Source organism: Chrysochloris asiatica, unplaced genomic scaffold, assembly GCF_000296735.1.
Source record: "Chrysochloris asiatica unplaced genomic scaffold, ChrAsi1.0 scaffold00007, whole genome shotgun sequence".
Lineage (NCBI taxonomy): Eukaryota > Metazoa > Chordata > Mammalia > Afrosoricida > Chrysochloridae > Chrysochloris > Chrysochloris asiatica.
The window spans coordinates 29348650-29369427 of record NW_006408525.1 but is presented as its reverse complement, the minus strand read 5'-3'; the positions used below and the strand labels follow the sequence as shown (position 1 = coordinate 29369427).

At 48.3% G+C, this 20778-nt stretch overlaps 1 protein-coding gene across 2 annotated transcripts; it reads left to right on the top strand.

Annotated features, from left to right (window-relative positions):
• The first annotated feature begins 700 nt into the window (after positions 1-700).
• On the top strand, positions 701-18877 carry MEOX1 (mesenchyme homeobox 1). Of its 2 annotated transcripts, XM_006832710.1 has the most exons (3): positions 701-1172; positions 16412-16584; positions 18752-18877. In XM_006832710.1, exons 1-3 carry the CDS (start codon positions 704-706, stop codon positions 18872-18874), a joined length of 765 nt encoding a protein of 254 aa, XP_006832773.1. In that variant the 5' UTR covers positions 701-703; the 3' UTR covers positions 18875-18877. The 2 variants fall into 2 exon arrangements, with proteins under 2 accessions (XP_006832773.1, XP_006832774.1); XM_006832711.1 differs by lacking the exon at positions 16412-16584 and having other exon boundaries at positions 704-1172; positions 18752-18837.
• Positions 18878-20778: the final 1901 nt, after the last annotated feature.

The following is a 20778-nucleotide window of genomic DNA, read 5'->3' as shown; positions in this document are numbered from 1 at the left end:
TGGGGAATTTTGTTAACAGTGCAATAAAAATAGCTTCATAGTGTTATAGGAGGCACATTAAAGAGGTTGTGTGTCTCAGCTACTCTCTCCTCTTTTTAAAAAAAAAAAAAAAAAAAATACAGACAATGTTTCTTTAAAAGTCTCCATCTGCAAATCCCATTAGATGTGCATATAAGGTTTCTGATGATTAATAGTTGCCTACTCGGGTTTTGGTTGGAGGGGATCCTGTGTGCACGGGTTAACCCCTCCCTCTCCTCTCTCACATTTCACTTCAGAAATGTGTCACTCTCTCCCCACGGCAGGATTTAAGAGTGTGTGTCAGAGTGCCGGACTGGCCCTCTGCAGGCATTGGCTTCGGGCGTCAGGACGAGTTCCTCATCAGCTGGTGGGGCTGAGCTGGGCCAGTGAACATGTTCAGTGTCATCGGCGACAAATACAACTACAAGAGACCCCAATAGGCAGGCCGGTGTGCTGGGGGGACAGGAAGTGAGGAGTGAAGTCCAACCTAGGTGTGTGTCACATGTGTGTGGACTTTTAGGAGAGATTATAGTTTTGGTTACTGGATAAATTTTCTGTTGAGCTTTTTTTTCTTCCTATTTATTTTTATTATTATTTTTGCATTAAAAATTTTTTTTTTAAGTCTAACAAGTGTAAAGAGTCAAACATTTGAGAGATCTGAGGCAGGCCGTCAACCTAGACCCAGATGGATCCTGTGGCCAGCAGCTGTATGCGGAACCCCCACCCCCCGGCCCCTGTCTGGGGCTGCCTTCGAAACCCTCACTCAGAAGGCAATGGAACATTGGGGCTCCCCCACTACCCGCCAACCCCGTTCTCCTTCCACCAGAAACCAGACTTCCCGGCTACAGCAACAGCAGCGTACCCCGACTTTTCAGCCTCCTGTCTGGCGGCCACCCCACACAGCCTGCCCCGGGAGGAGCGCATCTTCACCGAGCAGCACCCTGCCTTCCCACAGCCCCCCGACTGGCACTTCCCTGTTTCAGAGACCCGGCGCAGGCTTAACCAGGGCCCAGCTGGAGGGTCCCGGGATATAGGGGCCAGCAGCCCAGATCTGATGGACAACGTGGGAGGTCCATGCGAGGACTTCGGGGTTCTTGGGAGCACGGCCAATGAGACGGAGAAGAAGTCCACCAGACGGAGAAAGGAGACTTCAGGTAGGTGGCTGGGAGCAACTGACCATTTCTTTACTAACTTTGTGACCTTGGGGGGGTCACTCACCCTCTCTGGCTACCTGACCATGAAATGAGGAACAATATTACCAAGAATGATACTAGACCGGATGGTCTTGGGGTTTCTACCCCTCAGAGTTCTAGGATTCTCTGGTAGTGGGGGCTGAGTCTCTATCCCCAGTTCTCCTGGGTCCTGGGAGGTTGTACCAGCAAGAGATTGTAAATGGGAGTGCAGAGATGAATAAAATGGTCTTGCCTCCAAAGAGCTCATACTGAGAAGAAAATGAGGCGTGGGAGGGCTGTCTGGCAGTGGGAGGTTCAAGGAACTATGGGAAGCATCCCTTCCCTGCTTTGAATCCTACAAGTTCACAAGGTGGGTGATTGTTATTGGTACTTTGCTGTTGGTGGCGTTGACTCAGATTCATGTGCCCTATGTACAATCGAGCAAAAGATGGCTCCGTCTTGTGTCATCCTTAAGGAGTCCTGGTGGTGCTGTAGGGTAGGGGTTCTGCACTGGGTTGTTAACTGCAAGATCAGTAGTTCAAACCCATGAGCCACTCCAAGGGGAAAAGATGAGGCTTTCTGCTCCCCTAAAGGTGTACAGTCTCGCTAACTCTATGCAGGGCCACTATGGATGGGAATGGACTCAATGGCCATGGGTTTGGCTTGGTTAGGGTGGCATCTGCATGATCATTGGTATGTTTGAGTGTGCTGCTGGGTGAAGCCATCTCAGTGAGGGGATCCCTCGTTTCCACTCACTTTCTACTTTACCCACCGTGTCCTTTTGTAGCGATTGATTGGTCTTTCCAAATCACAGCAAGTGGTATTATCGGAATTCTAAATGTGGAAAATGAGAAGCTGAACATTTGAGGGGAAAACCATTAGGATGGCATGAAGCAGACCGACTACCTCATCCCAGTTTGCCCGGTCCCCTGTGCTGGGAAGCCCCTCAGTCCCAGGTCAACCTAGACGTGAGCTCACACCCAGGCCTTCAGATCCTAAATCCTCTATATACCTTTTAATCAAATTTCAAGCACAATACTCATTTCTTCAATGATATTTTGTCTTCATGTTTGAAGATGCCCCCTTGTTGTCCTCAAATAGCAAATCGAATAGACAAGCCACACTTTGTCTCCCTGGTTGCTACATGGGCGGGGGCGGGGGGGGGGGGCGTTGTTTGCCATCTAATGACTTTTGACTCATGGCAACACTTTGTGTCAGAGCAGAACTGTACTCCACAGAGTTTTCAAATGGCTGCTTTTTCAGAGGTAGGTTGATCACCAGGCCTTTCTTCCTGTCTCTGGGTAACTCAAATCTGACCTTTTGGTTAACAGCTGAGCACATTAATTATTTACATCATTTAGGTTGCTAGGAGCTCTGGTAGCGTAGTGGTTATGAATTGGGCTGCGAACCACAAGGTCAGCAGTTCGAAACTACCAGCTGTTCTGAGGGAGAAAGATGAGGCTTTCTGCTCCTGTAAAGATTTATAGCCTCGGAAACCCTGTACAGATTTGCTATGAGTCAGAAGCAACTCCACAACTCCATGGCACATAACAACTAGGTTGCTAAATAAACCAAAGACCCATTACCGTTGTGCTGCTGAGCTGATACCAACCACAGTGACTCTGTAGGACAAAGCGAAACTATCCGATGGGGTTTCCAAAGCTGCCATAGTTACCAAAGCAGACTGCCACATCTTTCTCTCATAGAGCAAGCTGGTCAGTTAGCAGATGAGCACTTTAACCACTGCATCTTCTTCGTTCAATAGACTAAACTGACTCTACTTCAGTAGAGTCAATTCTGACTTAGCAACTTGGTAGAAAGAGTAATAGAGCCCCTTAGGGTTTCCAAGGCTGTAAGTCTTTATGGAAGCTTGACTGCCTTATTGTTCTCCTGCAGAGTAGCTGGGGATTTGAACCAAAGATCTTTTACTTGGCAGCGGAGCACTTTAACCACGGTGTCACCTGAGCTTCTTTGATAAATAGAAGGGCCCTTGAATTCCCCAGTGGGTTAAATTCCTAACCCTGCCTGGTTGGAGATTTGCCGAGAACTGGAGAATTTTCTACCTCTCCTTTCCAAGGAACTCTCAACAACTTGGCTACTGTGTCTAGTTGAACGGCTTCCCCTCCATAGTGCCTGCCTCTGTTCCTCCTATACATCTACCCCTCTCCAAAGGCTGCGTCCAGCTGCCTTCCAGGAAACTGTGAGTCAAGGCCTTGGGAAGAGAAGGGCAAAACCAAGAGCCCTACTCATTTCAGTGAATGACCAGGGTACTGCTTTAGGAAGTCAGCTCAGATGTCAAGAAGCTGACCACCCCAAGAGCACAAGAGCATCCTCTGCTGAATGCCCCACACCCCTCAAAGGCTCTGGGGTAGGCTTCCCCGACTCAGGAGTGACCCTGGATTTTCCTATAAATTCCCCTCAGGAGCCCCAGCAGTGGTGTGAAGCAGGGCACAGTAAGCTAACGTTCATTCATTCCCATGTGACTCCAAACGCTCTCTCTGTTTCACTTGGGAATTTTTATTACCCGATTGCTGAACGATCTGCTTGGGATTTAACTAAAAGGAAAGAAGGTAGGAGAGATGTACTTCATAAGAACCTCAAGTAAAGGGAAAGTGATGAGCAAGTCTCTAAACTCCAGGAATCAGAGCTACAGCTCAGTACAGACAAACCCACAAGAGACTACCCCCATCACCCAACCCTGCGGATCCCATCACTTGTTAGTCTTCATTGAGAATTTTGGTACTTTTTCATTGTGGATATTTGCATTCATTTTGATTTTTTTTTTTAATTATTGCATTAAAATATTACTGACCTGGATTATTAAGGTTGAAGAATCCCTTGTATTTTACACCCAAAGTGAGCACCTCACTTCCCTCACCTGGTACTAACTGAGCCATTTCTGGATGTGGGACAAGCATCTGCCAGAAGTATAGTTTGCATAATCAGACAACTTTTGGTTGAGTGATGTTGGGCAAGTTCTTAACTTTTCAAAGCCTCTCTCATTGTCCCTGATGTAGTATAGGAATATAATAATAGCAACTTCAATATAGCTTAGCTGTGAAGATTCAACTCGGTGATCCATGAGATGAACACTGTGCCCAGTACGTAGTGCAAGTTCAGTCAATAGTCGTTGGGAATCAGACTTCAGAACACAGGGTCTAACAAACACCCTTATATTGACAGGCACAATGGAATCGAATATTTCAAATGCATTGTCTCAGAAATTCCTGAGTCTAGGGGATCACGTGGGAACTTATTGCAATCATTGTTGGTCTTAAAATCTGGTTTTCATTAATTAGGACCTTGGAACTCAGAGGTTGGCTGGAGAAGTTAGTGGGTGAGTGTGTCTGGTAAATGTACCGCATCCTGGCTTGCTGAGGAGGCTCCCGTAACTGGAAGTTACTGCAAGTTTGTTACAATGGGAACGGTCTCTTCTCTCCCTACTCTTCTTTCTCTCTGCCATCCCCAACTGCTACCTCCTCAGTCTCTCTGGAAGATGGGGCTCAAAATGGAGTCCTGGTCCTCCCCTGCACTGCCACATCTTGTTGGCTCACAACACACACTGATTGAGACCACTGTGATATTACCCTACATGAGGGTGTTTAAGACCCCTGCTGGCAGGAACAGCTGTGAGGCCCGCCCGCCCCAAATTGTCCTGGCTACTGTGGTTGTCTCTCACTTATGGGAGCGAGGGATTTTGTGGTGATTTCCTGATGGGGTTCAAGGGAAGGTCGCTGCTGTTTTCCCCAAAAGTGTCCTTGCTACCGTGGTGGTTCTTAATTTATGAGAGTGAGGAATTTCGTGGTGATTTCCTGATGGGGTTCAAGGGAAGGTTGTGTGTGATCGGCCTGCTACAGGTGAATCTGATCACAGCCAGTGCACACTCACTCTGCTGGGGTTCCTTTAATCAAACTCCAGGTCTCAGCATCCAGGTATCTATGGAAGATAACGCCTGTGGCAATTGGCTTCCAGTTGCTGAATGATGTTTCACAGCTGGCGATGGAGGTTAAGATGTCGACTAAAAACTGCTCATTGGCATCCCTCCTCCCCCTCAAGTGGTGTCCAGGGAGCATGCCATACCTGGACCCTTCTCTGCTCTCACCCATGCCAGCATTCCCAGCAATCCTTTCACTACTTCTCCCTTTCAAGAGCCGATCTCCTCTTGCCCATGCCCAACCCAAACTCTCACTTGGTGAAGGTTGAAGCATTCTCGACAACTTGACTCCTCTTGCCTTTAACCTATTACAGACCACCTTCCGACCTGACCTCCACACCCTCTTACCCTCCCATGAAGCCACACCAGCCTTGCTTTGCCATGAGTTGACTTTAACTCAGTGTGGCCCCATGCGTGTTGGAGTAGACCTGTGCATTTTAGGAAGTGGATTGTCAGGACTTTCTTTCTGGGCGCTTCAGAGTGAGCTCAAATTTCCAGCCTTGGGGTTAGTAACTGAATGAATGAATCCTTTTCATTAACCAGGGTGCAAACACACTCTGCTGTCTGGTTCCTCCCTCCTGATTCTGCTCAGGGGCTTCCATTTGTCTCAAACACCTTCTTATTTTCCAATATTCTGCCTGTTGGAGTTCTACTAATTTTAAGATCCAGCTCAAAAGCCACCTTTCAATAATCCTTTCTTGATCCGCCTACACCCATATCCCTACAATGCTCTCACATCCACAGTTACATATGCATAGGGTTGCCTCTCCCCCTAAAAGGGAAATGTCTGGAGGGCTGAACTGTCTGATTCACCTGCAGTCTCCCTAGCTCCTCCAAACATTCGCACTTGGGAGAAGCTCATTCATTGTTTAGTTAACAGCCTCTGTTTCTTCTGCCTGGCATGAGGGTTTCTACCCTGTACACTGTGTTTCTGCAAAATCCATCAGGCTCCTCACATTGTTATTCAGAAGAGACGTGTGCAGAGCTAGGCTTTCATCATAAAACCAGGCCAGGGCCAGGGTGAGGGATGGGGTTAGAAAGACTCATAAACACCCACCTGCAGGCTGGGCTGACTCTGCAGAGAAGCCCCCTAGGGAAGGCTGGAACCAGATCCCCAAGACCAGGTTGCCATGACTGGGCAGCACATTGGAGAAGCAGCCACAGCTAAGCAGCTGGGAGGACCCATTATCACCTATCTGGCGTGTGGCTGTGTGCTCCAATGTAGAGGACAGGGTGCCTTTTGCTGGTGTGCACAGAGACCCCCTGTGGGTAGGGGGGTGTTGAGGGGGTTGTAGAAACAGGGACAGGGTTCTAGCTGCCATACAAATGCTCCAGTTACAAACCCCTCTAACAAAACCAGCCTCTCAGAGTCGGGTGGACTTCAGAGCTTTCCTAGCCCAGGATCCATCCTCCACTAGAATTTCCCACTTGGGATAAGGTATTGTTTCTGGCCACAAACAAATCCCTGAATTTTTACAGCATCAAATTGTTGTTGTTGCTATGTGCCGTCGAGTTGGTTCTGACTTAATAGTGGCCCTGTATAATGTGACATTATAGGATAAATAAAAGACTGCCAACCACAAGGTCAGTGGTTCAAACCCATCATCCACTTCTTGGAAACCCTATACAGGGTTGCTATGAGTCAGAACTGACTCAACAGTACTTAACAACATATGGTTTCCAAGGCTGTACATCTTTGCAGGAGCAGAAAACCTCATCTTTCTCCCACAGATAGTTTAGTGGGCATGAACCATCAACCTTGCAGTTGGAAGTCCAGTGCTTATCGTACAGAGCCACTGCACTCCCATACCATCAAATTGTTGCTGTTGTTATGTGTTATCTAGTGAATTCTGACTCAAAGCAACTCTGGATAAACTGCTGACCTTGAGGTTCACAGTCCAGTGCTGATACTACAGCACCACATCAGGAGTCCATACCATCAAATAAAGACATAAAAAGAGGAGCCAAGTCTAGGAATGATTCTGTAAATAGTAGGGCTGTTTGACAAAGGAAGAAAGAGGTAGTTGTAGTGGCGACAACAAAATAAATGGGCAAGACCCATGAGTGCCACCTGGGCCTCAGAGTGATTCTGCCTAAGGCACTGGTGATCTCAAATCCATTTGATGTGGCTGGGGACCAAGGTTAAGCGTGCCACCCAGATTCCTACTTTATAACCTCAGGTGAGTCCTGAACCTCACTGAGCCCTGCTTCCTCCTCTGAAAAATGAAGAGGAACTCTATCTCCCGCAGAGGGCTGCCTTGGGTACTAAATGAGATTCTAGATAGCTGTCTGTTGCATGGTAACCCCTCAAACCAGCTTTCCCAAACCTACAAATGAGTTCCCGTCTCTGTTCAGAGTCTTTGCCTGATGTTGGTTGCACCCAGGCTGCCCACACTTAATGCCTGGTCAGGCAGAGGGACCCAAGGAGCACAGACAGAGCCTTACAGTCTGCCCCAGTCAACCTGCCTGATCCCTGAAAACCCCCTGGTGCAGGGTCGTGTCCTGGCCAGGGTACAGTTTGAATGGCTGCACAGCTTTGCAGCATCTTTCTCCCCATCCCCAGACTCCTCCCCACAGCAAAGATAAGCCTTAGGGAGCAAGCAGCTGGAACCCCACCTGCAGGCAGCCTCCCCTGTGGCCTGACCTCTGACCAGCAGAGAAGGGCCCTAGGCAGGAGCCCTGCTCAGAGACTATGTTAACTCAGAGGCTCCAGGACAAACCTCGGCTTGGGTGCCCTCAGGCCCAGGTGCAAAGTTCTGTAGAAAGTCAGTTTCTCCAGAGGCAACAGCATCCTCAGCAGCTTCCAAGATATTAGGATAAGAGAGCCTGTGGCCATGAGAAGGTCAGCAGAGGACCGCATCAGCTGGGTCCAAAGGCCCTACCCGACTAGGCGCTTAGGGTTCTGCCTACTTCCTTGAGGTCAATAAACCAGAGGTGCCTGGTCCAGGCAGGTAGGGGGTGATCCCAGAGTCCTTTCTTTCTGAGGAGCAGTACTAAAGGCCCCTGTCTCCAACTCCCTTTCTGCTCACTGAATCAGGCTTGCTAACTTCTGTCCAGGACGCTGCCCACCTTTCCCATCCTTTTATCAGCTCTCCACAAGTTGACTCAGGCAACCCCCTGAGTAGAACTGCGCTCCACAGGGTTTTCAGTGTCTGGTTTTTCTGAAGAACACCACCAGGCCTTCCTTCTGAGGCTCCTGGGTGAACTCAAACCATCAGCCTTTTGCTTAGCAGCCAAGCACATTAGCCATTTGCTCCGCCAGTCCATCCACTCACATATTGCGTTTATCCCTGTTTTCCTTGCACACAGTGCTGGAGAAAGCGCGTGAGCAGTGGAGCCTGGCGCCCGAAGCCCACACTTCCTTTGGTGACAACTGAGAGCGCCATCTGGAAACTATAAACACAAAGAAAGTCCAGCACTGCCCATGCCCACCCCACCCCCATCTTGAGGCCCACTGTTTCCACCTCTCCTCAGACTCTCTGTTTCCCTCCCCCTCTACTTCCTCTGTCATCTGTCCCCTACTCATGGCATAGGTCACCCCCCTCTCACTGTCCCTGCTGACCTCTGCTTACCCTGACTGCCCCACCCCACCTGAGACTCTTCTGGAAGCCAGCTCCAGCTCCAGGCATCCCAATCCAGAAAGCAGACCCCTAAAGGCCTAGAGAATCAAGAACCTTTCCTGTGTCTCTTTGGGCACTCACAGGAGAGGGGACAGGCCTGGACACTGAGGTGGGCCAAGATCCAGGGAAAAAAACTGGTCTGTCCCAGGAAGCTGGGGGAGGTCCCAGATTCAAATACCTAGCAAGTCTCAGGTAGGCGTCACCCAGTTGTTTTGATGGCTTAATCCTTCGTTTGGAAGTTAACAGTAACAGAACTAATATCAATATGTCCACACTGTGACTGGGAGAAAGCTGCAAATGTTGTTTTCCGAGGGTTTGTCGAGGTATTGACCAATCACACTATTCCCAAGAGGTCTTCTTCTCTCTTGAGAAATCCCAGGACACAAACCTGGACAGATACTGTCCCTTCATGTCCATTCTCCCCCCAACGGCAGCATGATATATTGGCCACAGCCTGGAATGGTCCCAAGGGACCTCGGGCAAGGCATTTAACTTCTTCGGGTCTTAATTTCTCTAGCCATTAATTCTGGACAGAATAATTAAGAAGATATAGTAGGAATCAGCCTGATAGTGTAAAAATATCAAGGAATTCTGGGTTATTAGTTCAACTCTATCACTAACTTGCTATGTGTCCTTAGGCCAGTCTCTTTACCTTCTCTGGACTCACCTGTGAAATGAAACACTAATTATAATAGTTCATCTCTTAGTCTACTTTCAGCTTTACTATTCTCAAATTCTGAAGTATATATGAAAGCCCATGAGAGGTTTTTCTCTAGGAGAGAGAAACCCATCGTCACCTGCAAAGTGCTACTCAAATACGGGGCACATGACTTTATCCAATTGTGGATAGAAATTGATATAAAATGATGCTGTTCGAATTGGGAAGAAGAGATAGCAGAACTCCAAAAAGGCGTGTTCCCCTGGGTCTGTCTGAACCTCCCTGTAGTAGCTCTGATAGAGCTGTCTGCTAACTTTAAGAAGGCCTGCCAAACGTGACGGCTATTTGTGAAATAATTTGCCTTGGATGGTGTAAAAGCTCAGGGTGGAAACCACAATCACACACATGCATCCTGTTTGCATTTGTCTGGCCACTGTCGATGGTTCCATCACAGCCTGCATGCTCTGAGTGTCTTGCTGGGAGTCTAAGACTGTGAGGGGCTGGGATAGGGATGGCTCCTCCTGACCCATAGAGGAAGTCAACTAATCATGGGCACCCCCTACCATCCTGGAAAGGGGACACGCTGCCTGAGGGGCCCATGCTTGTTAGTCTTAGAACATCTAGTTACTGTGCCTTGCAGGCCCCCGGGAGGCTGAAGTCCCCCAAGTAGTGACCAGATCCAAGCAGGTAGTGGTGGTGGTACGCTGTTGAATTATATCCGACTTGTAGTGACTCTGTATAAGGTTTTCAAGGCTATAAATCTCAATGGGAACAAAAAGCCTCATCTTTCTCTCTCAGAGCGTCTGGTGGATTCTAATACTGACCTCGCGGTTATGCCCAACACATAACCCACTACCCCACCAGGGATTCTTAGATCCAAGCAGAGGCAGATGTAGAGAATTCATGGAAAAGAGAAAATATTAAAAATGCCAAACCTTTCAAAGGCATTCCTTTTGCTCTGCCTTAGGGACGTGGCAGAGTCCTAGTGTGGCGCTGTGGGTTGATGCGCTAGATTGCAAAGTCGGTTTGAACTGCAAAGTTGGTGGTTCAAACTCACCAGCTGCTCCTTGGAAACCCTATACAGGGTTGCTATGGGTCGGAACCGACTCGATGGCACTTAACAGCAACAGAGATGTGGGACTTTAAGGAGTCTTTTCTAACCTCCACCCATAAACCATCACTCCAGCACCATCTCCAATAGAAACTCTTAAATGGTTGTTTCCAACAGTCTCAACATTGTCTCCAGCACTGTGCTACATTGTGCTAGGTGTTAAAACACACCATCCGTTTCATTTCACTTTCTCAACAATCATATGATCACAGTGGCTATACTGTTGCTGTTAGTAGCCATTGAGTGACCTTATATCTGAGGAAACTGAGACTCAGAGAATTTAAGGGATTGGCCCAAGGTCAGAGCTTAGAGTCAACATCTGCAAGGCGTTAATGTCCAAATAAGTTCTGCAAAGGGTCTTCAGACACCTCTGCAAACACAGCTCCCCTCTGCTCAGCTCTGGGCAGGGAACTTGGCAGGTCAGAAGGAAAGAGAAACCCCCCTGCCACCACCCCTACCCCTGCTGCGCCAGACACAATCTTTGGGTTGAAGACTTTGAGAAGACACCAAGTGTTTATAGTTTCTCTTTTTCTATTTTGATAAAAAGTGCTGCAATTTTCCATACTGCTGCAGAACAAAGAGGAGTCCACAAGGTGCACATCAGGTTTCACAGCGAGTTCCCCATCCTCTGGCCTTTTTTACTATTTCTAACAGTTTTGAAAGTTTTTCCCCTGTAAGAATTTGTGAATGATCAGGGCCCTCCCTGCATCAGTATCCCACCCCACCATAAGTAAGCGTGGCTTCAAGGTCCAAGCTTGTTTCTATGTCCTCTTCATTTCAAGTGGAAGCTAAGAGATGGGGGTGGGGGGGTGCCTCTTGGTGGACAGTGGCCAGTCATACAGCCAGAGCAAGATCAGCTCCAAGGGGATCCTCTCCCTCTCTCTTCTCTCCAGGGAAGATATGTGCAGAACTGTGTGTGTGTGTGTGTGTGTGTGTGTGTGTATGTGTGATGGGGAGGGGGAGGGGAGGTCTACAGAGAACCTATATGTGCCTAAGCAGGTATGGGAGAAGGGGAGGGAAGGTGTGGACTGAAATCCAGGACAATGCTACCAGGGGGCTGGAGGTAGAGACCAGTAGTGCTACCGTAGGTCAGGCCCAGCCAGCCAGATGGAAAATGGAGATACTAATGCCTGGTGTGGCGCTGTGGTTAATGCACCAGACTGCAAAGCCGTTTGAACTGCAAGGTCGGCGGTTTAAGATCACCAGCAGCTCCTCGGAAACCCTATACAGGGTCACTATGGGTCGGAACTGACCCAACGGCACTTAACAACAACAATGCAAGGCTGAGAGCTACTGCTCTAGAGTCAGGCAAACTAAAACCAAATCCATTGCCACAGAGTTGATTCCAACTCATAACAACCCTGTGTATGGTTTCCAAGGCTGTAGATCTTTACGGGAGCAGAAAGCTTCCTCTTTCTCCTGAGGAGTGGCTGGTGGATTTGAACTGCTGACCTTGTGTTTATTAGCCCAATGTATGGCATTATGCCACCAGGGCTCCTTAGAGTCAGGTAAGCTGGGTCTAGAACCCCAGCTTTTCCACCTAAAAGCTGCTGAGCATACTGGGTAAGTTCCTGGCTTCCTCCTCTATAAAATGAAGAGATTTAACAAAAGCTTCCTACCCAACATGTACAAGAGCATCTAGGGCTAGAAGCAAGGGTGAGACAAAAGCAGCTCCATCCCAGGGGAAACCGCTATTAGCTAATCACAGAGATCAACAAAAACAATGCTAAGCAGTTGCTGTAGAATCAATTAAGGCGCAACCTGGACCCTGTGAGTCAGAGGAGAACTGCGCTCCTTAGGTTTTTCAAAGGCTGGTTTTTTGGAAAGAAATCACCAGCCGTTTCTTTCCAGGTACTCTGGGTGAAAGGCATCATCAACCTTTTGGTTATAAATCAATCCCGTGTTAACCACGTGTACCACCTAGGGACCCCGTAACAATGCTAAAGGGGATTACCAATACCACGGGGTTCCAAAAAGTAAGTGTAAAATGGGATTTTTCCACGAATTTTTTGAAGTCCCTTCTAGTACTTATTCTCAAGTGTGGCACCAGGCACACAGAAACCTTGGTGAAATTTTACCCCAACCCTTCAGAAAGCATTTTGTGGAGCCGCAGAATTGAAAGAATCCAGCATGTTATGGTTTTTAAAGCATTTTCCACATACGAATTTGTCCACTCTTCTCAATAACCCTGTGGGGCAGGTGCTTACTTCCCCTCAGTTTCTTGATGAGGTGACTGAGACCCAGAGACACTAAATCCTCAAAATCGCCAGCAAGAGATTCGGGATTCAAATCTCAGGCTAGTCCTCTGATTTTTACAATCTCCCCCGTTCCACGGAAGGGTGGGGACATTGAGCTCTGGAGCCCGAGGGGATTGTGAACCGAGCCACCGACTCCACCCGGGGGCTGAGCTGCGGCCCGGGTTTCCTGGACTCACTCTCGGGCCCGTGGGCCGGCAGGCTCCGGGAAGGCCGCGCATCCGCTGCGTGACCGCCCCTCCAGGGCCCGCGGCCAGAAGGGGGTGTGGCGCTGGCGTCCGCCAAGGCCAGAGGACTCCTCGGGGACCCCTTCCCGGGGCTGTGCGTCCTTCCCCTCCAGCCCACGCTCCCTTCCGGAGGGGTCTGAGCCTGCTTCTCCGGCCAGGAGCCAGAGGCCACCGGGCAGGCAGCCCGGGCCGGGAACTCGCCCCTTTCCCTCCTCCCCGGACGCGCCCCGCAGGCGGCCAACCCGTTCCAAACGCCTTGATCCACTCCCTACTAGGGCACCAGGGCAGCCGGGGGTCCCTGCGGAGTGGAACTCTTCCACCTGCCCCGGACTGCGGTGCGCCGAGTCGTCATCCCACTGGAGAGCCCAGCGGGCGCGCAGCAGCTACCTGGCCCTTGGCCGGCGCACAGATGGCTTTGCCGTGCGCCTCAACGCGCCCTAGAGCCGCCCACCGCTGCCCAGGCAACGTGGCTCTCGGGCAGAGGATTGCACTACAAAGGGACTGCATGAAAAGCAGAAGGAAGCGCTGAGAAGGGAACCAGCCAGACTCACAGTTCCAAATTGGAACGGAGGGTTAATGCGAGATTTCTACATCTTCCCCGGCCCCCGCAACTTGGCAACTGGGCGGGGAGTGTGGGCGGCTTTCTTCCCCTACCCCACCCGTCCGTGTCCTCCCACTGGTTCTCCAGGCCAGCTTAGACCTACCGGCTACACACACATATACATGGCAGGGTGGGAATGGGCGGGGCGCAGATTTTGGTGTTCAGGTGTTGACTTTGGATAAGACACCTGCCCTAGTCACAGTCCCCTTGTCTGCAGAAAAACTTCTAAATGTTAAAACCCCAAAGGAAAAGAAGTAGTTCTTGGTAGCCATTCACTGAACTTGGTGAACCTTGTTGGCTAATTGTGTAGGTGCGTCTCCTTCCTGCGTGCCCCGCCCCCCATTAAAGTAACAGTAGAGTTGCCCCTTCCACTGACCAAGAGATAGCGGAGACCCTTTCATTTGTTCAGCACTTTACACTGTGCAAACTACGTCTTTTTCCTTTGAACAATATGTTCTAGGAGAAAAAGAACCCAAGTGTAAACTTATTTTGTTTGCTGTTGTTACTTAGCCTTGTTTGAGTCCGTATCAACTCATAGCACCCTTATGCACACCAGAATCACAGTCATTACTGTGCTCGAAGTCATTGCTCCTGCCACTGTGCCAATCCATCTCATTGGGGTCTTCCTCTTTTACACTGACCCTCCACTTTACCAACCATGATGTCCTTCTCCAGGGAATGGTCCCTCCTGGTAATACGTCCAAAGGATGAGAGATGAAGTCTGGCCATCTTGGCTTCTAAGGAGCATTCTGTCTTTACTTCTTTCAGAAGATTGGTTTGTTCCTTTGGCGGTTCATGGTACTTTTAATATTCTCCTCCAACACCATGACATGCATCAATCCTTCTGAGTATTATTTATTGACTGTCCAACTTTCACATGCATATGAAGTTATTGAAAATACCATGACTTGGGTCAGATGCACCTTAGTCCTCAAACTCACTTCTATGCTCTTGAATACTTTAAAGAGGTCTTGTGCAGAGATCTGCCTAATACAATATGTCATTTGACTTCTTGATTGTTGTTTCCATGAGTGTCGATGGTTGATTCAAGCAACATGAAGTCTTTGACAACTTCTATCTTTTCTCTGTTTATCCTGATGTCGGTTATTGGTCCAGTGGTGAGGACTTTTGTTTTCTTTACATAGTCTATAGAGAGTCCTTTATTAAGTTTTGAATAGGACAAAAGCAAGACAAAGACAACCATGCAGATGATGGAAACCATCAACATGAGGCCAAGATAGTGTCCAATGAATTCACACCAAAGGAGCTAATTACAGATGATGGAAAACCAAAGAAACCAGCACAAAATCATGATTGAGCGCAGATCAATTCATTACTGTCACAGGCAGGGTAAAAGAAACGAGGGTTGGGAGAGACCAGGGTTGGGATGCATACACAACTGCAGATTTTACAAGTTTGCAGGATTGATACTGGGGTTTTGACCACGTGGCTTAGTGGTGTTTGTGGTATTAACTCCTGGCCATTGTACCCTCTGTCATAGCCACTAGTGCCCCAACTTTTAGATAACTCTGCTATTGTTGGTAAATCATTGGGAGTGTAATCTACTTTCTAACATACTTTGAGAGCAGAACTGCTGGGTAATGGTCAGGAATAATTCAAATGGGGTCTGAATTTATGTCAAGACTCAAAATAAAGTTAGAGTTCCCACTGTAAGCCACAGCCTTCCACAAACCAAGTGCTTTAGAATATAAACTCGAATACAAGTATGTGAGTCAAACTGCCTCGCTTTGATTCCTGTCTTGATGAAAAGAATTTAGACATCTTGTTTAACATCTCTGTTTATTTTCCTGGTCTATAAAATGGGGTGAAACTAGAATTCACGTGGCTAGGTTAGCATGAGAATGTAAGGATGACCTAAATGGTTAAGTTCTTGAATACTGACGAAAAGGTTGGCAGTTCAAATCAACAAAGAGGCACCTCAGAAAAAAAATCTGCTTTTGAATGATCACAGCCTTGAAAACCCTATGGAAGCCAGTTCTATTCTGACACACATGGGGTTACCGTCAGTCAGAACCAACTTGATGACAACTAGTACTGTACTGGTAAGATGTTTGGTACAAGTCCTGGCAGTCTGTTCCCCTGGGCCCCTGTTAGCACTTGTAACTGAGCCCTGCCTCCCACTGTGTCTAGCTCAGGACCTTCTTCACAGATGTCCAGATGGATTTTCCAGATTTGCCCCTCCCAGTGTCAAAGAGGAAAAGCAACTCAAGGTCTTTCGTTTCAGTTTCCATGGGCACACAAACCTGGGAGCTCACTAAAATACAGATCGGATTTAGTGGTAGGGCATGTGTGACCAGCTCCTGGTGATGCTATCATTGCCAGCACGGGATCACACTTAGAACAATGCCTTGAACACTTGACCATGCATCACATTCCCTGGAGAGCTCGTTACACTGGGGTAGGGCTAAGGATTTGCATTTCTAACAAGTTCTCAGATGATGCTACAGCTGCTGTTCTAGGGACCACAATTCAAGAATTGCCTTGTGTCACCCCACAAGCTTTCTGTCACTAATATAGCCTGAGTGATGGTGAGCATTAGCTAGCCAAACAGCTTCATGAGCTTCAGGAATAAAAAAGGTGGGGGTGAGTGGAGAGGAGGGGGGCGCACCTGAGGTTGGGAGCAAATATGGACTCCCCAATTCTCAGAAGGCTAAGACGTTGAAGGGACGATGAGGAGGCAAGGTAGCTTTTTTCTCAGATTTTTTTAGAAATCAGAGAGAGAAAGAAGAGTAAAAGAAAGGCAACTAAGGCATCTTTGGCTCACAAGCTTCCTGGTGTGGATCTCTCTCCCCAGATAACCAGGAGAATCGAGGAAAACCTGAAGGTAGCAGCAAGGCCCGCAAGGAGAGGACAGCCTTCACCAAGGAACAGCTACGAGAGCTGGAGGCTGAGTTTGCGCACCACAACTACCTGACTCGGCTCCGGAGATACGAGATCGCAGTGAACCTGGACCTCTCTGAGCGGCAGGTGTGGCCCAGATGGCACCTCCTCTTCTGGACCCTCTTTGCTTTCCTCTGTTCCTCCAGTCTCCTTATGCTCTTCTCTCACCCTTACTAAGCCTTTTGCTTTCTCACCTCCCTCTCCTTAGTCCAGTGGTTCTCAACAGTATCAGTAAGGGAGAATTAACTGAGAGATTTTTTTAGCACAATGCCCGGGCTCCACCCCTAGAGATTGTTCACTGGGATAGGGGGCAGCAATCAGAATTTGCAAAGCCCTCTCTCCCTACTTCCCCCCTCTCCCCCAGTACAGCCAGCCTTGACTGGGAGCTTGTGGTTGTTGTTGTTAGGTGCCTTTTGACGAAACACTTAAATTTAAGTGGGCATTGGAGTCCCCAGAATCGCTTGTTTCAAATGCCGATTCTGGAGCCCCAGCTCCATAGGGCAGTTCTGCAGTGAGATTGGGTTGGGCTGGGAATCTGCATTTCTAATAAGTTCTCCAGGTGATTCAGAAGTGGAAATGGTTCCTGATACCCTTTAAGGAAAACTTGGACCCATTATTTTTGGCTCTGACATGAAAGCAACTTTCAGTTTGTAAAACTCTATACCAGAGTGCTGAATTTCATATCAGAAGACTTAGACTCAAATCCTGCCTCTATTATTTTCTAGCTCCGAGACCTCTTTCTTGACCTCTTTGGAAACAACAGGGTCTTAATCCCAACCTTCATGCAATACTGAAGCTCAGAAATGGGCAGACCAGAGCTATCTAAACTGGAAATGTGCCTAAAAGAAACCCTGGCATCCTGGTATGGTGCTGTAGGGTTAGCACTGGACCCCAAGTCGGTTTGAATTGCAAGGTCAGCAGTTCAAACTCACCAGCCACTCCTTGGAAACCTTATACAGCAGTGTTTTTGTTGCTCACAAGTGTCATCGAGTTGGTTCTGACTCCTGGCAACCCTGCATAGGGTTTTCAAGGAGAGGCTGGTGAGTTTGAACCACCAACCTTGCAACTCAAAGGACTTTGCAGTCTAGTGCTTATCCTACAGTACCACACCAGGGGTGGGGGACCTTTTCCTGCCCAAAATTATAACATACAAAATTATCATTTAAAAAATTAGCCTGCTATATTTGGTTAAACAATTAATTAACGCACTACTAATGTGATGGCTAGAAGGAGCTCTGGTAGCGTAGTGGTTACGAATCGGGCTGCGAACCTTAAGGTCAGCGGTTCGAAACTACCAGCCGCTCCGCGGGAGAAAGATGAGGCTTTCTACTCCCGTAAAGATTTACACCCTCGGAAACCCTGTACAGGGTCGCTATGGGTCAGAACCGACTTGACGGCACTTTAGGTTAATGCACTGGACTGCAAAGTCATTTGAACCACAAAGTTGGAGGTTCAAATTCACCAGCTGTTCCTCAGAAACCCCTATACAGGATCACTATGAGTCAGAACCGATGCGATGACACTTAACAACAACAACTATGTGATGGCTTGGAGTCCTGGTGTGATGCTACAGGACAATGCACTGGACCGTAGATCAGTTTGAACCACAAGGTCAGTGGTTCAAACCCACCAGCCACTCCTTGGAAATGCTAGACAGGGTTGCTATGAGTCAGACTTGATGGCACTTCACAACAATAACAATGTGATGAGTGGAACTGTGGCTTCTTTGGCAAGGCCAGACCAAATGCTTTCTGGGACTTTACTTGGTCCACAGATCAGATGTCCCCCACCCCCGCTATTACAGGGGCACTTTGAGTCCGAACTGATACTTAATGGCACTTAACAAAAGAAACCCTATGGGACCATTCTACTGTGTCATAGAGGGCCACTAGGAATCAGACTCTGCTTGATGACACATAAAAACAGTAACAAAGGCTGGCACTGGTGATCCTGTGCTCCCAGATAAGTGGAGAATGGGGAATGGAAGGAGAGGGTGGGGGCAGGGCATGTGAAAGGAGGCAAGACCAATGCAGAGTGATTTTTAGCACACGTGTCCCTGGTTTTATCTGCAGACCAGCAGACAAGCTTCTAGGCCAATCTGAGTGCCCTCTGCTTGGTCTTTGTTCCTGGGCCTTTGGGCCAGTGAAGGTTTCAAGTTAGGGCTCCTGGAACTACACCCTGGCTTGCTTGGGCATGACAAAGAGAAGGGTCACAGGGCCCTAACATGACTGGGCTCCTTTGATTCCTCTTCCAGGTCAAAGTGTGGTTCCAGAACCGGAGGATGAAGTGGAAACGTGTGAAGGGAGGTCAGCCCATCTCCCCACAAGGGCAGGACCCTGAGGATGGAGACTCTGCAGCTTCTCCCAGTTCAGAGTGAGATGTTCCTCCTTCCTATCCACTGCCCTCCCACACCCCACCTTCACCTTCTCCGAATTCACCCCCAGGGCCTCTCCATGTCTCACAGTTACTCTTGGATAGGAAGCTGCCCGGCATTCCTGGAGGCCCTGAAGATTCCCAGAAACCTGTGTTCAGCATTGCTCTGACTTAGGACTTGTGTTTCCCACAACTCTGGCATCATAGTGGGATCCTACTCAAATGAATCCGGAGACCAGCTCCACAAATACAACTTCTCAGATGCCCTCAGCTGCCACTTGCACCCTCTCCTGTCACCTTTTTCCTACACCTGCCAGGCCTGCTCGGGTGCAGATACCACCTGTCCCTCTGGGAGAGGTACTTTGGGACTAACTGGTATCTCATGTAAGAGAACCTTCCAGAAGAAAAGAAATGACTGAGACACTTTCTCCAGGATCTCTTTTATCCCTGGGCTCTACATTGGAGGCTTTAGGGGCCCTTGGTTGTTCCCCAAACTCCCAAGAAATCAATGTGAGGAGAAACTCAGCTGCTAGAACTAGGAATCTTCACTGTCTCCCAGTTTAGTGGATGTTAAACCGGCAGGTTTATGAGGCTTGATGACCAGAAAAAATTCTTGGTGTAGGTCTCTGTGGTTCCCAAACAGACCTGCTCACACTAGTTTGACTGAGTGGGTGGAAACAAAGCCACCTGCTTCTTCAAATTCAATTCCATGCTCGAGCTGGGCTGTTGAACAGAAAGCCCCAAAACAGTGGAGCTGGTGTTCCTTCCTAGCCCACAATTTCTGGAGTGAAAATCTATCAGATGCAGACACTGTTGAGCTGAGGGACTTGAAAGCGGCCTTCAACTTTCTGAGGATGTTCTGAGGATGGAGAGCTAAACCCTAGGGCTGGAGTGGAAGGTTCTCAGGCTGCAGTATCCCAGACTCTCAAAGGGCTCTAACTACAAAGGGAACAAGAAAACAGTGCCTCTTCCTTCATGGAATGCAGTTTAGCCCACCCATCCTGTGGCGCAAACAGTTTACACTGAACTATTAACCTACAGGTTGGCAGTTTGAACCCACCCAGCAACACTGTATCAAAAAGACCTGGCAATTTGCTTCTGTAAACATTACAGCTAAGAAATCCACACGGAGCAGTTGAACTCTAACACATGGGGTCACGTGAGTCAAAATGGACTTATTGGCAATGGTTTATGGAGTCCGTAAATACTATTGCAGTGGGAGTAACTTCAAGGTCTGTGTGTGTGGGGGGGGGTGTGTGTTTACTGCCTGGACCTCAGCCAGATTTTCTGGGGATGACACTTCTGGTGACCAAACAGCCCTTAGCTACTGAAACCTTGGAATGAGATCCCCCAGCTAGCCTTGTGCAGTCTCCCAATACCATCAGGGGTTGCAGAGAGGTCAGCAAGAATGTGTACAGATTTAATCATTCACATGTAAAAATAGCTCCACCTCCACACCACAAAAGGGCAAAGTTGTGTAAAATGATTGTCAAGTAAGATGGCTGCTTAGAGCATGTGTCATTTTTTTCTAAAGCATACTGCCTGTATTTTCTTAAGATTGCATTGAGTTAACGGTGCAAGGTCAATTCACTTTGTAAGAAAATTCCTGAAGAAATAAAACCAACTGAAAAGGTTTGTGTACTGGCCTTTTTCCTTGCAGAGCTGCGAACTACAGTTCTTGTGCGTCTTACTGATGTACTTCTGGAAATTGACCAAACAAGATCTAGAATGAACAACAACAAAAAAAGGCAGGGAGAAGCAATCATCCAAACCAAGTTGTCTCCATATATGTTCTTTGAAAGATGGGGTAAATATAATCATTGTTGTTGTTGTTGTTGTTAGGAGCCATTGAGTCGGTACCAACCCATAGCGACCCTATGCACAGCAGAATGAAACACTGCCCAGTCC

Coding starts and splice junctions, on each gene's coding strand:
- MEOX1 (XM_006832710.1), top strand. CDS start 704: ATGGATCCTGTGGCCAGCAGCTGTATGCGGAACCCCCACCCCCCGGCC. Junction 1,173..16,411: donor ACGGAGAAAGGAGACTTCAG/GTAGGTGGCTGG, acceptor CTCTCTCCCCAG/ATAACCAGGAGAATCGAGGA. Junction 16,585..18,751: donor TGGACCTCTCTGAGCGGCAG/GTGTGGCCCAGA, acceptor TTCCTCTTCCAG/GTCAAAGTGTGGTTCCAGAA.